Source organism: Hyla sarda, chromosome 2 (assembly GCF_029499605.1).
Source record: "Hyla sarda isolate aHylSar1 chromosome 2, aHylSar1.hap1, whole genome shotgun sequence".
In the NCBI taxonomy this organism is placed as follows: Eukaryota; Metazoa; Chordata; class Amphibia; order Anura; family Hylidae; genus Hyla; species Hyla sarda.
Genome location: NC_079190.1, coordinates 393,406,603 through 393,420,263, shown reverse-complemented (window position 1 = coordinate 393,420,263; position 13,661 = coordinate 393,406,603). Strand labels below are relative to the sequence as shown.

At 42.1% G+C, this 13,661-nt stretch overlaps 1 protein-coding gene across 2 annotated transcripts in view; it reads left to right on the top strand.

The window, feature by feature from the left end:
- SCARF1 (scavenger receptor class F member 1) overlaps nucleotides 1–13,661 on the top strand; it is an 84,625-nt gene that overhangs the window by 35,177 nt on the left and 35,787 nt on the right. For both annotated transcript variants that reach the window (XM_056558685.1, XM_056558684.1), the window contains exon 5: nucleotides 9,731–9,832. In XM_056558685.1, coding sequence (XP_056414660.1) covers nucleotides 9,731–9,832 — 102 coding nt within the window. The remainder of the gene's footprint in view (nucleotides 1–9,730; nucleotides 9,833–13,661) is intronic.

Below are 13,661 nucleotides of genomic sequence, written 5' to 3'. Positions count from 1 at the left end.
CAACAGCCATGGGCCGTAGCTAATAACCCACCCCGTGAGGCTATTAACCCTTTAGATTCATCAATCAAAGCTGATCACGGGACCTAAAGCCGGCAACTTAAAGAGTACCTGTCACCAAACTAAACTTTTAATATATTGTTCCTTATGTTATTATAAGACACTTTGCTATGTACTTGCTGTTAAGATTCTTAACCTATATATGTTTTTAATGTGATTGAAAAAACGGCCACTAGGTTGCTCTATTCTGTTCCCAAACAGTTAATTTGGTCTCCACCCGGACATGCAGAAGTCCAAACTCAGAAAGTGCGTGCTGGGCATGGCGAGTCACAGCTCTCGCAGGCTTCGGTGTTGTCGTGACTGCTGGGGAATGCCCACTTTCTCCTGCTGGGAGCTCACACAATGTGAGCAAGGGGAAAGGTATGATACACAGCTTTTAATGCTCAGACATTTTTTTTTTTAGAGCAGGAGGGGTGTTAGGAGTAGTTAGTGAATATAATCTGAGTTCATTTAGAAAATATGGTTTGATGACAGGTACGCTTTAATGTTGCCGGCTGGTTGCTATTGGTGATCACAACTACTAGGGGGCAATCACGTGGTCCCGATCACCTTAACTGATGGCCAGAAAGTCCCTACATTCCTCTGTGCTGTCGGATCCTCTTTGTGTTGAGGATAACACTGATCAGTGCTGTGTAATAGCTCAGCATTGATCAGTGTTAGGAATCGAGAGATTCCATGTAATAGTCCCCTATGGGGGATTAAAAAATTATAAAAAAGTTTGAATCACCCCCCCCTTTTCCCATTTTATAAATAAAAAATTGTAAAAGAAAATAGACATATGTGGTATCATTGCATGCGTGAATGTCTACATTATTAAAATATAATGTTAATTAAACCGCACGGTAAATGGCATAAACCTAAAAAAAATACCAATGTCCAGAATTGCGCAATTTTGGTCATTTCTATAGCAGGAAAAATTTGAAAAAAATTATCAAAAAATCCATTAAAAACAAAAATGGTACTGTTAAAAGCTACAGATTACGACACAAAAAAATTGCCCTTATACAGCCCATTATGCTGTCAGAAGGGGACAATTTTAAGCCTACTAATTTTCTTACAAAAAGTTATACATTTTTTTTCACCAACAAAATAAAACAAAAACCTATATAATTGGGTATTGTTGTAATCGTTGTGACCTATAGAATAAAGATAAGGTGTAATTTATCGAAAAGTGCACTGCATAGAAACGCAACCCCCTAAAAGTGGCATAATGGTGTTTTTTGGCTTCACCATACATTTTGTGGTAATATAAGTGATGTCAGTACAAAGTACAATAAGCCCTGCAAACAACAAGCCTGTAGACGAAAAATTAATGATGGGGATATGTTTATGCACAAGGAAAAGAAGATCCCAAATGTACTGTAAAAGGAGAAAGCAGTGCAGGAATGAAGCAGTGGTAGAACATGATTGCTAATAAAGGCAGAAGAGACACATAGGGGAATCATTATGAATATTTCAAGGCTAAACTGTGGTGACTTTTGCTCCAAGATGTGGCACAAGGCATGTTCATCATTTATTTAAAGCTGAAACAAACAAACAAACAAAAAAAAATTACTTTGCACTGTACTTGCCAGATTGAGGATTTTGCATGTTGGCTTTGTAAAAAGACCTTGGTGCAAAACAGTAATTTTTAAGTTGACTAAAGGCCCTTTTACATAGGCTGATTATTGGGCAAAAGAGGCCAGCTACCAGGGGCGTTTGCAGATTGAATCTTTTGTGAGGCCAATAAAATCATTGTAATTGTCCACACATCACCTTGTCTAAACAGGTGATGTGCGTCCAATAATGATGAACCTGAATGGGCTGCACAATTAAATGCACCTTGTAGGCTCAGCAAACAAGCACCAATCAGCAAGTTTGTTGTTTGTTTTCTAAGCTCCACTTGTCCATCTACAAGGGCCCTTAGAAAGCAAAAATTGACAGCTGATGAATAAATGAAAGGAAACACCTTCATTTATATGATAAGCAATGCAAAGTATTGGAATCAGGGTTATTCCCAGAAGAGGAGGAATAGATCTAAAAAACCTGGATAGTTATGTTTTTTCTTTTAAAGGGGTACTCCAGCCCTAAGACAGCTTATCCTCTATCCAAAGGATAGGGAATAAGATGTCTGATCGTGGGGGGCCCGCCGCTGGGGACCCCCACAATCTTGCATTCAGCAATCTTGCATTCTCCCCATCTCGGGGAGCTGCACGCTGCGCTGCTAGCTCAGAATCTGTCGTGTGACGACCACGGGGCCGGAATGCCCCCTCCCATAGACTTGCATAGTGGCGGCAGGGGGCGGAGTTGTGACGTCATGGGGGCGGAGTCGTGACGTCACGATAATCCGGCCATTGGTCGTCACACAGCAGATTCTGAGCTGGCAGCGCGGCGTGCAGCTTTCCGAGGTGGGTGCTGAATGCAAGATTGCATGGGTCCCCAGTGGCGTGACCCCCGCGGTCAGACATCTTATGCCCTATTCTTTGGATAGGGGATAAGATGTCTTAGGGTTGGAATACCCCTTTAAGCACTCTCCTATGGACTCAAGCATACAATCTGCTATCAGGCGTACACTGGCATTTGATTGAAAAAAAGTAGACTTAGAGGATACTGCTAAAAATTTGCCCCTTTTCTCCTATTGAAAAAAGACAAAACACTGGGCAGTCTTCTTGGTACCAACCAATTTGTAAATCCTACAAAAAATTGGCTGCAACATCTCAAACTACAAGGTAACTTTAGGTGTAAACAATGTACGCATTGCTGTCTCAACCAGGAGGCCAAATTTATTAATGTAGGTGGGATAGATTGGGAGGTGAGGCACTTTATTTTGTGTAAGACCAAATTTTTTGTGTACATCCTGACGTGCCCATGTGGTAGGTTCTATATAGGAAAGACCAAAAATTTGTATGTTAGGGAACACATGAGATCTATCACCACAGGGTCAGGATGTCCACGACTAATTGATCATTTTAAGAAGGATCACGGAGGTGATGCTGGAGCTTTAAGATTTCTGGTCTCGAGATAGTTAATAATCCAAAAAATGGTGGAGATAGAGGCAAGCTACTGTTACAAAAAGAGGCAGTTTGGATCCTTAAAACTGAGGCTATGGGTCCATTAGGACTCAACGATAAGGTAGACATGAGCATTTTTTTTATAAATACAATATGTTTTTTAATTGTGCACCATTCACTTTAATTCACATGTACCATTTCCCAAGACAGCTTGTCCTGACAGAAGCTAATAGGAAGTACTTGGTGAGTTGATGTTACCCCATTTCCCAATACATTAAGCTCATGCAGTAATTTCAGCTTTTCCTCTTGAGTGCGGGGAGCTCCTGAGAAGAGGTGGCTTAATCTGGTCACTGACGGGCGTCTCTCCGTATCCATTGGGACTGGCTGTGGAGCAGAGCGATTGTGTATGAATATGTATGGACTGGGTGTGTGAGCTGTCTCTCGCTGGCTGCGGGCAGGCAGGGGCTCTGGTGAGAGGGAAGATGATCCTGTTCTGCGGTGGCGCCAGCGTCCGTTCGCTGCCATGGAGACTCAGTAGTAAGCTCACCTGTAGGTGATACGGCTGTGAGAGCATAGGTGGATGACTATGTCATCATTCGGCGCCCCGCTCCAGCTGACGTCACCACACTTACCTGTATAAAGCTTAGGATATATTGAGTGTCTAGTTGAGCCGGAAGAAGCACAATGTAGTGTGAAACGGACGTCACTCTGTATGTGCACTCACTTGTTCACCTGCACTTGTATAATAAAGCCTGAAGTTGAATTGGTGAGTCGCCGCATTTCTTTTCCTATCATGCTGGATTGATGTAGTGAGACTATAATTTATTCCCCCATAGTCCTTACGGCCAGCTTGTGTTACTGGGAGGGATACACCCACATGAGAAAGTCTGTAACTAGGAGCAGGTTACAAACTGCATATCAGGGGGGTCTGAAAGTGAATGACTAAAAGTTGGAGCCTGAAAATTAGTTGTTTTGCTATGTAAAGGTAACCACTTAAAGGAAATCTGTCACCAGTGTCACCTGCACTAACCTGTCGGTAGTGACAGATAGTGCTGGTGACACTGATGACAACGGTAATCACCTTGTCCCGTTCCGTGGCGGAGATCTTCGGTAATCTCTTCCGTTAGCTCCCGGCACCCGGCTTGTCTCCCAGCGGGACACAGCAGCGGTGACGTCACTAAGCTCAGTCCATGCCCCAAGCCGCTGCTACTCTCTGCAGGGTCTCGCAGCAGCGGTGACGTCATTAAGCCCCGCCCATGCCCCAAGCCGGCTGCCGGGATTGGAGCTAACGGAGGAAATTACCAAAGATCCCCGCCATGGAAGGGGACAAGGTGAGTACCATTGTCATCAGTGTCACCTGCACTATCTGTTTGTACTGACAGGTTAGTGCACGTGACACTGGTGACAGATTTCCTTTAAATTTATGAACAATGGGGAGATTTGTCAAATAAGATTGCTCTTTTTCTGCACCACAAAAATCATAGTTTGTGACACATTTTCTATTGTGTCCCACAACCATCTGAAAATGTTAATGAGTGGAGCCAAATTTAGGTATAAAGACCTATCTTTCCTTATTTAGCGCCCTGCGCCAGAGTGAAGACTGAGGTGAGACTACTGTACACTAGCAAGTGAGTTTGCTTTAAGGATAAAAAAAACAAACAAACAGCTGCTAAAAGCAACATTGGAGACACATGCACAATGGTGAACATTTAGCCAAACCTGTGTAAAAATAGAGTGGTGCAGTTGGCCATAGCAAAAAAATCACATTGATTAATTCATTTATAAAAAGGACTGGGAACAGCTACAAAAAACAGCTGATAAGCTGGTAAGTGGAGCTCAAGCTGCCATCTTGACTCATCAGACTCCTGCGATCGGGCCGCTGGTAGTCTGATGAGTCTCTGTATGCCCCTAATTCTTTCGATGCTGTGATCAGTATTGATCATGGCGTTATCACTGATGTTTGCCATTACTGGTGGGTTCCTGGGTGCTGATAGCAGCCATAAACCACGGTCTATGAAGTAGACGCAGATCCTGCGTTCGATTCATAGTCTGGGCGAAACTGGTGCACCAAGTACCAGGCAGCCAGGGCATACAGGATTGCCATGCGGCCTCTAGGGGGTTAAAGATTTATTGTAAACAGGTTGTAAACAGCAAAAAAAAAAAAATGACAAAAATACAAAATGTCTCACAAATTGCGTGTGGCAAAAAATATGTATATATAATGGCACAATTTACAATAATTAAATAATTAAATAAATAAATTAATAAATAAAGACTTGCCTTTGAATATGTCCCCCAATATAGTGTAGTGGCAAAGGTGTCCTTTGCCTTCAAGCGTATATTCACACTACGGAACCTCCGCTTGTGGAATTCCCCGGAAAGAAAGAACATGTTCATTCTTTGTGCGGAACAATTTCAGCAGCGGAATTGTCCACCGCTGAAGTTCTGCATTGTGAACGGGTCTCGCAGAAGACCCATTCACACTAATGATAATGTTCACAGCGCAGAATTCTACTCGTGGAATTCCGCTCACGGAATTATGCAGGAAATCCGCAGTGTGAACATAACCATAAAGTGCAGAGAATTTGTACAGAAAGTACATTTAAATTTTGTGTGAATTTTTTACTATAAAATGAATAAGTTATTTGCTAAAATAGTAAACTTTTCAGATGATCATACATAACATGCCTAGTCTACCTACTGTACTGTTGGTCATATTACTAGTATACAGTGGGGATCAAAGGTTTGGGCACCCCAGGTAAAAATTTGTATTAATGTGCATAAAGAAGCCAAGGAAAGATGGAAAAATCTCCAAAAGGCATCAAATTACAGATTAGACATTCTTATAATATGTCAACAAAAGTTAGATTTTATTTCTATCATTTACACTTTCAAAATAACAGAAAACAAAAAAATGGCGTCTGCAAAAGTTTGGGCACACTGCAGAATTTATAGCATGCACTGCCCCCTTTGCAAAGCTGAGACCTGCCAGTGTCATGGATTGTTCTCAATCATCATCTGGGAAGACCAGGTGATGTCAATCACAAAGAACAGCGTTTGAACTTTGCAAATTAACATATAGACAAGCCTGATGCATTTTGGAAACAAGTTCTGTGGACCGATGAGGTTAAAATTGAACTTTTTGGCCAGAATGAGCAAAGGTACGTTTGGAGAAGGGGAACAGAATTTAATGAAAAGAACCTCAGTCCAACTGTTAAGCATGGGGGTGGATCAATCATGCTTTGGGGTTGTATTGCAGCCAGTGGCATAGGAAACATCTCACGAGTAGAAGAAAAAATGGATTTAATAAAATTTCAGCAAATTTTGGATGCTAACTTGATGCCATCTGTGAAAAAGCTGAAGATAAAGAGAGGATGGCTTCTACAAATGATAATTATCCGAAACACACCTCAAAATCCACGGGGGGTTACATCAAGAGGCGTAAACTGAAGGTTTTGCCATGGCCTTCACAATCTCCTGACCTCAACATAGATGAAAATGAATGAAAATCTATGGATAGACCTTAAAAGAGAAGTGCGTGACAGACAGCCCAGAAATCTTAAAGAACTGGAAGACTGTTGTTAGGAAGAATGGGCAAAGATACCTCAAACAAGAATTGAAAGACTCTTGTCTGGCTATAAAAAGCGTTTATAAGCTGTGATACTTGCCAAAGGGGGCAGTACAAGATATTAACTCTGCAGGGTGCCCAAACTTTTGCAGATGCCATTTTTTTGTTTTCTGATATTTTTAAAGTGTAAATGATGGAAATAAAATCTAACTTTTGTTGACATATTATAAGAATGTCTAATCTGTAATTTGATGCCTTTTGGAGATTTTTCCATCTTTCCTTGGCTTCTTTATGCACATTAATACAAATTTTTACCTGGGGTGCCCAAACTTTTGATCCCCACTGTATTATGTATCGTATCATTCCACTAAAATACTCAATATGGCCTGTAGAAGTACTACACTAGTAATGTATCCACTGGAATTTTTATGCAATTATAATTTGTTATTGTTGTTGTTATAAACATTGCTATTATTCCAGTGATGTGTCTAGTAATCTAGTATTCTTCTCACTATTCATGCTACTCTTAAAGGGGTACTCCGGCCTTAGACATCTTATCCCCTATCCAAATGATAGGGGATAAGAAGTCTCACTGCGGAGGTCCCGCCGCTGGGGACCCCTGCAATCTTGTATTCGCCACCCACCTGTTTGAGCTGCACGCCGGGGTGCCAACTCACAAACAGCCGGGTGGCGACCACAAGATTGCGGGGGTCCCCAGCGGCGGGACCCCCGCGGTGAGACATCTTATCCCCTATCCTTTGGATAGGGACTAAGATGTCTCAGGGCCGGAGTACCCCTTTAAGCTATGCTATACACATGTTTTTTTACTGACATCAATCTTCCACCGGAATCCAAATCCTTGCCGGAAGTTCAGCTATGGAACTTCCACTGGGTGAATACACATGGGAGTGTGCACGAATGGTTTTCACACAGCCCTTTTCTAGTATACTGCCACTGCAGTGTTTAAGCCAAAGCCAGAAGTATATTCAGAAGGAAAGGGAAATATAAAGGAAGGACTTATACTTCTCCTTCCCACTTTTTACTTTAGCTTAAAGGGGTACTCCGGTGGAAAAAAAATAATTTTTCCAAATCAACTGGTGCCAGAAAGTTAAACAGATTTGTAAATTATTTCTATTAAAAAAATATTAATCCTTCCAGTACTTATCAGCTGCTGTATGCTACACAGGAAGTTCTTTTCCTTTTGAATTTCTTTTCTGCCTGACCACAGTGCTCTCTGCTGATACCTCTGTCCATGTCAGGAACTGTCCAGAGTAGAAGCAAATCCCCATATCAAACCTATCTTGCTCTGGACAGTTCCTGACATGGACAGAGGTGTCAGCAGAGAGCACTGTGGTCATACTAGAAAGAGCTACACAACTTTCTCTGTAGTATAAAGCAGCTGATAAGTACTGGAAGGATTAAGTTTTTTTAATAGAAGTAATTTACAAATCTGTTTAACTCTCTGGCACCAGTTGAGATGAATTTTTTTTTTTTCACCAGACTACCCCTTTAAAATTCATAGGCACGCCAAAAGATTGTATCAATTTATATGCACTATAAGTAGATTGTGAATTTTACTATAACCTAGGTTCACACTTTTATTATGATCAGAATTTGGCCCTAATTTTGGGCCGGACTTTTAGCTAAAACCAGGAGTCCAAAACACAGGAAAAAGGTGCAAAATCTTCCCATTATAATTTTTCTCTGTGTCTTTCCACTCATGGTTTTGGCTAAGGGTATATCTACACGGCATGATTTCTGCACATTCACACCAATTTGACGTCCACATTCATTTGGTTGGTTTCTGGCTTGTGCAGATTTCACTCGGAATTGGTGCGGATTCCGTGCAGAATCCGGATGCTGAAATTCTGAAGTGTGAATGGGAGTGCAGAATCCCATTGAAGTCTGTTGGGCTTCAATTTGATGCAGAATCCGTGCGGAATTCTGCAAGCGGAAATTCTGCAGCGTGAATACACCTTAAAAATACTGACCAAAATGAGGACCATACTGATCAAAATACTATATGTGAATGCAGCCTTAAATAGTCTATCAGGACAACTACTTTAACCTGCTGACATTCATTTCATCACTTCTGCCGTCAGTTTTTATTACTACAAGGGCCATACTTTTTGATTGAAAATAAGCACACAATAAATGATTACAATTATTGTATCTAGCACAATATTACAACACACAGCACTGCAAAATGGAGTGTTCAGATTAGAGATGAGCGAAGTTACAGTGATTCGATTCGTCACAAACCTAGCGGCTCGGCGGTTGCTGACTTTATCCTGCATAAATGAGTTCATCTTTCAGGTGCTCCGGTGGCTGGAGACTCTCCCCTAGGACTGTATCCACCTTTTCCAGACCACTGGAGCACCTGAAAGCTGAACTAATTTATGCAGGATAAAGTCAGCAACTGCCGAGCCGTGAGGTTCGTGACGAATCGAATCGCTGTAACTTCGCTCATCTCTAATTCAGATAAATAGAAACTATACAGCAATAAGCAAATGAATGACCAGGAACCTCTCTATGTGCACTTTCCTTCCCAAAAAAGCAACTATTTTCTATTATGTTCACATGCCCTAATAGTGCCTTGTAAAATACTAGTAATATGCTCAAAAGTACTATAGAAATGACAGTAATGTCATCTACTAATAATATGCCAGTAACATTCTAAGTCGCATTCATTTTCCAGCAACAGTTATATATCCAGTATACCCAAAAACTACATATCCAGTATACCCAAAAACTACATATCCAGTATACCCAAAAACTACATATCCAGTATACCCAAAAACTACATATCCAGTATACCCAAAAACTACATATCCAGTATACCCAAAAACTACACAGGAGTGGGGTTAATATACACTTAAATATTCAGATGATAAGTTCAGATGATAAGTTGCTGAGTTGCCCATAGCAACCAATCAGATTGCTTCTTTCATTTGTCAGAGGCCTTTTCAAAAATGAAAGGAGCGATCTGATTGGTTGCTATGGACAACTCAACAACTTATCCTCTGGACAAGTTTTGATAAATCTTCCCCAAAATGTTTGCACGAATTGTAATACAAATGGTTATTTTTTGTATCTCTTTATTTTCCACCCCCAGCAATTTGTGAGGGGGCTGATGCCTGCAAAACTGATGAAATCTGCATAAGACCAGGAGTTTGTCGCTGTAAACCGGGTTTCTTTGGTGCTGACTGCAATTCACGTGAGTAAAGCTACACAGACTTCTGTAGGTTAGAACTGCTGAAATAGTTTAAATCTGTAGATATGGTGTAATGTATAAATGCTCTGTAGTCCTAGAAATGAAGCCTCTGTAACCCCCATGGGGCCCCTGCAGCAGTAGGCCCTGAATCACCTTGGCTTGGCCATCTTCCTTATGGATACACTCTTCCATATGCAGTGGGGCTAAAAAGTATTTAGTCAGCCACTAATTATGCAAGTTCTCCCACTTAAAAAGATGAGAGGCCTGTCATTTTCATCATAGGTATACCTCAACTATAAGAGACATAATGAGAAAAAAAAATCCATAAAATCATATTGTCTGATTTTTAAAGAATTTATTTGCAATTTATGGTGGAAAATAAGTATTTGGTCAATAACAAATGTTCATCTAAATGCTTTGTTATATACCCTTTGTTGGCACTGACAGAGGTCAAATGTTTTCTGTAAGTCTTCACAAGGTTTTCACACACTGTTGCTGGTATTTTGGCTCATTCCTCCATGCAGATCTCCTCTAGAGCAGTGATGTTTTGGGGCTGTCGCTGGGCAACACAGACTTTCAACTACCTCCAAAGGTTTTCTATGGGGTTGAGATCTGGAGACTGGTTAGGCCACTACAGGACCTTGAAATGCTTCTTAAGAAGCCACTTCTTCGTTGCCCGGGCGGTGTGTTTGGGATCATTGTCATGATGAAAGACCCAGCCATGTTTCATCTTCAATGACCTTGCTGATGGAAGTAGGTTTTCACTCAAAATCTAACGATACATGTCCCTATTCATTCTTTACTTTACACGGATCAGTTCCCCTGGTCCCTTGGCAGAAAAACAGCCCTAAAGCATCATGTTTCCATCCCATGCTTCACCGTAGGTATGGTGTTCTTTGGATGCAACTCAGCATTCTTTCTCCTCCAAACACGACAAGCTGATTTTTACCAAAGAGTTCTACTTTGGTTTCATCTGACCATATGACATTCTCCCAATACTCTTCTGGATCATCCAAATGCTCTCTAGCAAACTTCAGACGGGCCCAGACATGTACTGGCTTAAATGTAGATGGTTGTTGGCACTTCGTCAACGGGTGGTGCACGTGGATAAGGTAACCAGGTGTAGAAGAAGGTCCCAGCACTCACCAAATGATGCAATAAATCAAGTTTATTTGTTGTAGTTCATCTTAACAGGACCCGTTTCGCGTAGACAGCAGAGGAAGGCATACGTTGCCGAAACGCGTCCTGTTAAGATGTACTGGCTTAAGCAGGGGGACACATCTGGCACTGCATGATTTGACTCCCTGGCGGCGTAGTGTGTTACTGATGGTAGCCTTTGTTACTTTGGTCCCAGCTCTCTGCAGGTCATTCACTCGGCCCCCCCGTGTGGTTCTGGGATTTTTGCTCACCTTTCTTGTGATCATTTTGACACGACGGGGTGAGATCTTGCGTGGAGCCCCAGATGGAGGCAGATTATCAGTGGTCTTGTATGTCTTCCATTTTCTAAGAAGTGCTCCCACAGTTGATTTATTCACACCAAGCTGCTTGCCTATTGCAGATTCAGTCTTCCCAGCCTTGTGCAGGTCTACAATTTTGTTTCTGGTGTCCTTCAACAGCTCTTTGGTCTTGGCCATAGTGGAGTTTGAAGTGTGACTGTTTGAGGTTGTGGACAGGTGACTTTTATACTAATAACTAGTTCAAACAGGAGCCATTAATACAGTTAATGAGTGGAGGACAGAGGAGACTCTTAAAGAAGAAATCTTGCTTGTTTGTAGGTGACCACATACTAATTTCCATCATAATTTGCTAATAAATTCTTAAAAAAATCAGACAATGTGATTTTATGGATTTTTTTCTTCTTATTATGTTTCTCATAGTTGAGGTATACCTATGATGAAAATTACAGGCCTCTCATCTTTTTAAGTGGGAGAACTAGCACAATTGGTGGCTGACTAAATCCTTTTTTGCCCCACTGTAGCAGCATTATCAAATAAGGATGAGATCAATTAGTCCAATGGTAATAGCGTAGTTGATACAATGCATTAGGATAGCATTCAGACCCTTTCACCTTTTTCACAATTTGATATGTTGACTGCTAAAAAAAAAAAAAAAAATCCCCCATCAGTCTGCACTCAGTACCTTATAGTGAGAATGTGAAAACAGCAATGGTAAATTCGGTTGGTTGGACACAATTTGGAAAGACACAGCCCAGTCTATATAACGCCTCACAGCTGACAATGCATATCAGAGCAAAAAAAAAAAAAGCCATGAGGTGGAAAGAACTGTCTGTAGAGCACTAAATGTTCCCAAGAGTGGCTACCATTTGTGGCTACATACAAATCCCAACCGTCAGCTCCGCTAATGTTATCCGGTTCACTGCGTTAGCTCCCCACACTGTGTACAAGCGGCCCAAATCGAGCCTCAGTGCGGACCAAGTCTGGCTTCACTGATCTAAAGACGTGGTTCACACTGTGGCTCGATTGGGGCCGCTTGTACTCAGTGTGGGGAGCTAAAGCAGTGAACCGGATAACATTAGCGGAGTTGACGATCGAGATTTGCATGTGACGAGCGATAGAACGTGCTATTAATCCAGATCTCCACATAAGTTTGGTGAGCGGTACACAGTACCAACTTTCTACATTATATTTGGTGATCCTTGCTCTGTAATAGATGGTTTCAGGCTATATTCCATCCAGAACTGGATATTCAATTGTCTTTGAATCATTCAACATATTTTTTCAGCATTCCTGATTATTACACCATTATAGGATTTTGAATTATTACAGGACTTTTTCTTTGGGACATTATTTTTGTTTCTATTACTTTGCAGGTCATTTCTTTTTTCTCTATTATTGTATCTGTATATCACAAGGCCCCTGTGATTGTCTATGTGATTCAGTTTTTAATGTATTATCAAATCTAATTCCAATCAAATATCCATTGTACATCCATTTTTGGTTGAGGCATTTGAGGACTGGGACTCTGGTTCTCTTTAATTACCATACACAGCCAAGACAAGAAATTATTGGCTTAGGGACTCATTGTCAACTTAAAGGAAAACTGTCAGCCTGTTCACCCACACTAAACCCAATACACTGGGTTATAGTGTGGGTGAACAGGAGTCCAACGAGGGGTCACTTACTTATCTATGTCCAGTAGGTCCTGAGATATGTCCCCCAGAAAATCCTCTGCTGAATTCAGTGAATCGCGTGCACGGGGTGGGACTTCACAGGGGTCGGGGCCTCAATACTCCACTTCACTAGGGTGTGGAGTCACAGACAATGAAATACCGTATTCTTTGCCCTATAGGACGCACCGACGTATAAGACGCACCCACCTTATAGGTGCAAAATCTAAAAAAATTAAGATTCTGAACCCAACAGTGGTCTTCAACCTGCGGACCTCCAGATGTTGCAAAACTACCACTCCCAGCATGCCCGGACAGCCGTTGGCTGTCCGGGCATGCTGGGAGTGGTAGTTTTCCAACATCTGGAGGTACGCAAGTTGAAGACCACTGGATAGGAGGTAATACTCACGTGTCCCCGCCGCTCCGGACCTGTCACCGCTGCCCTGGATGTCGCTCCATCGCTGTCGCCGCGTCCCCGGGGTGTCCCCGACTCTACGGACGTCTTCTTCCCCGGGATCCACGCTCTCCGTCACCATCATCACGTCGCTACGTACGCCGCTCCTATTGGATGACTGGACGGCGTGCGCGACGACGTGATGACATCGATGGAGAGCGTCGGCCAAGCAGGGGATCCTGGCACGGAGCAGACACCGAGGAGGCAGGTAAGGTCCTGTAAGCTGTTCGGGACTGCCGCGGTGAGATCGA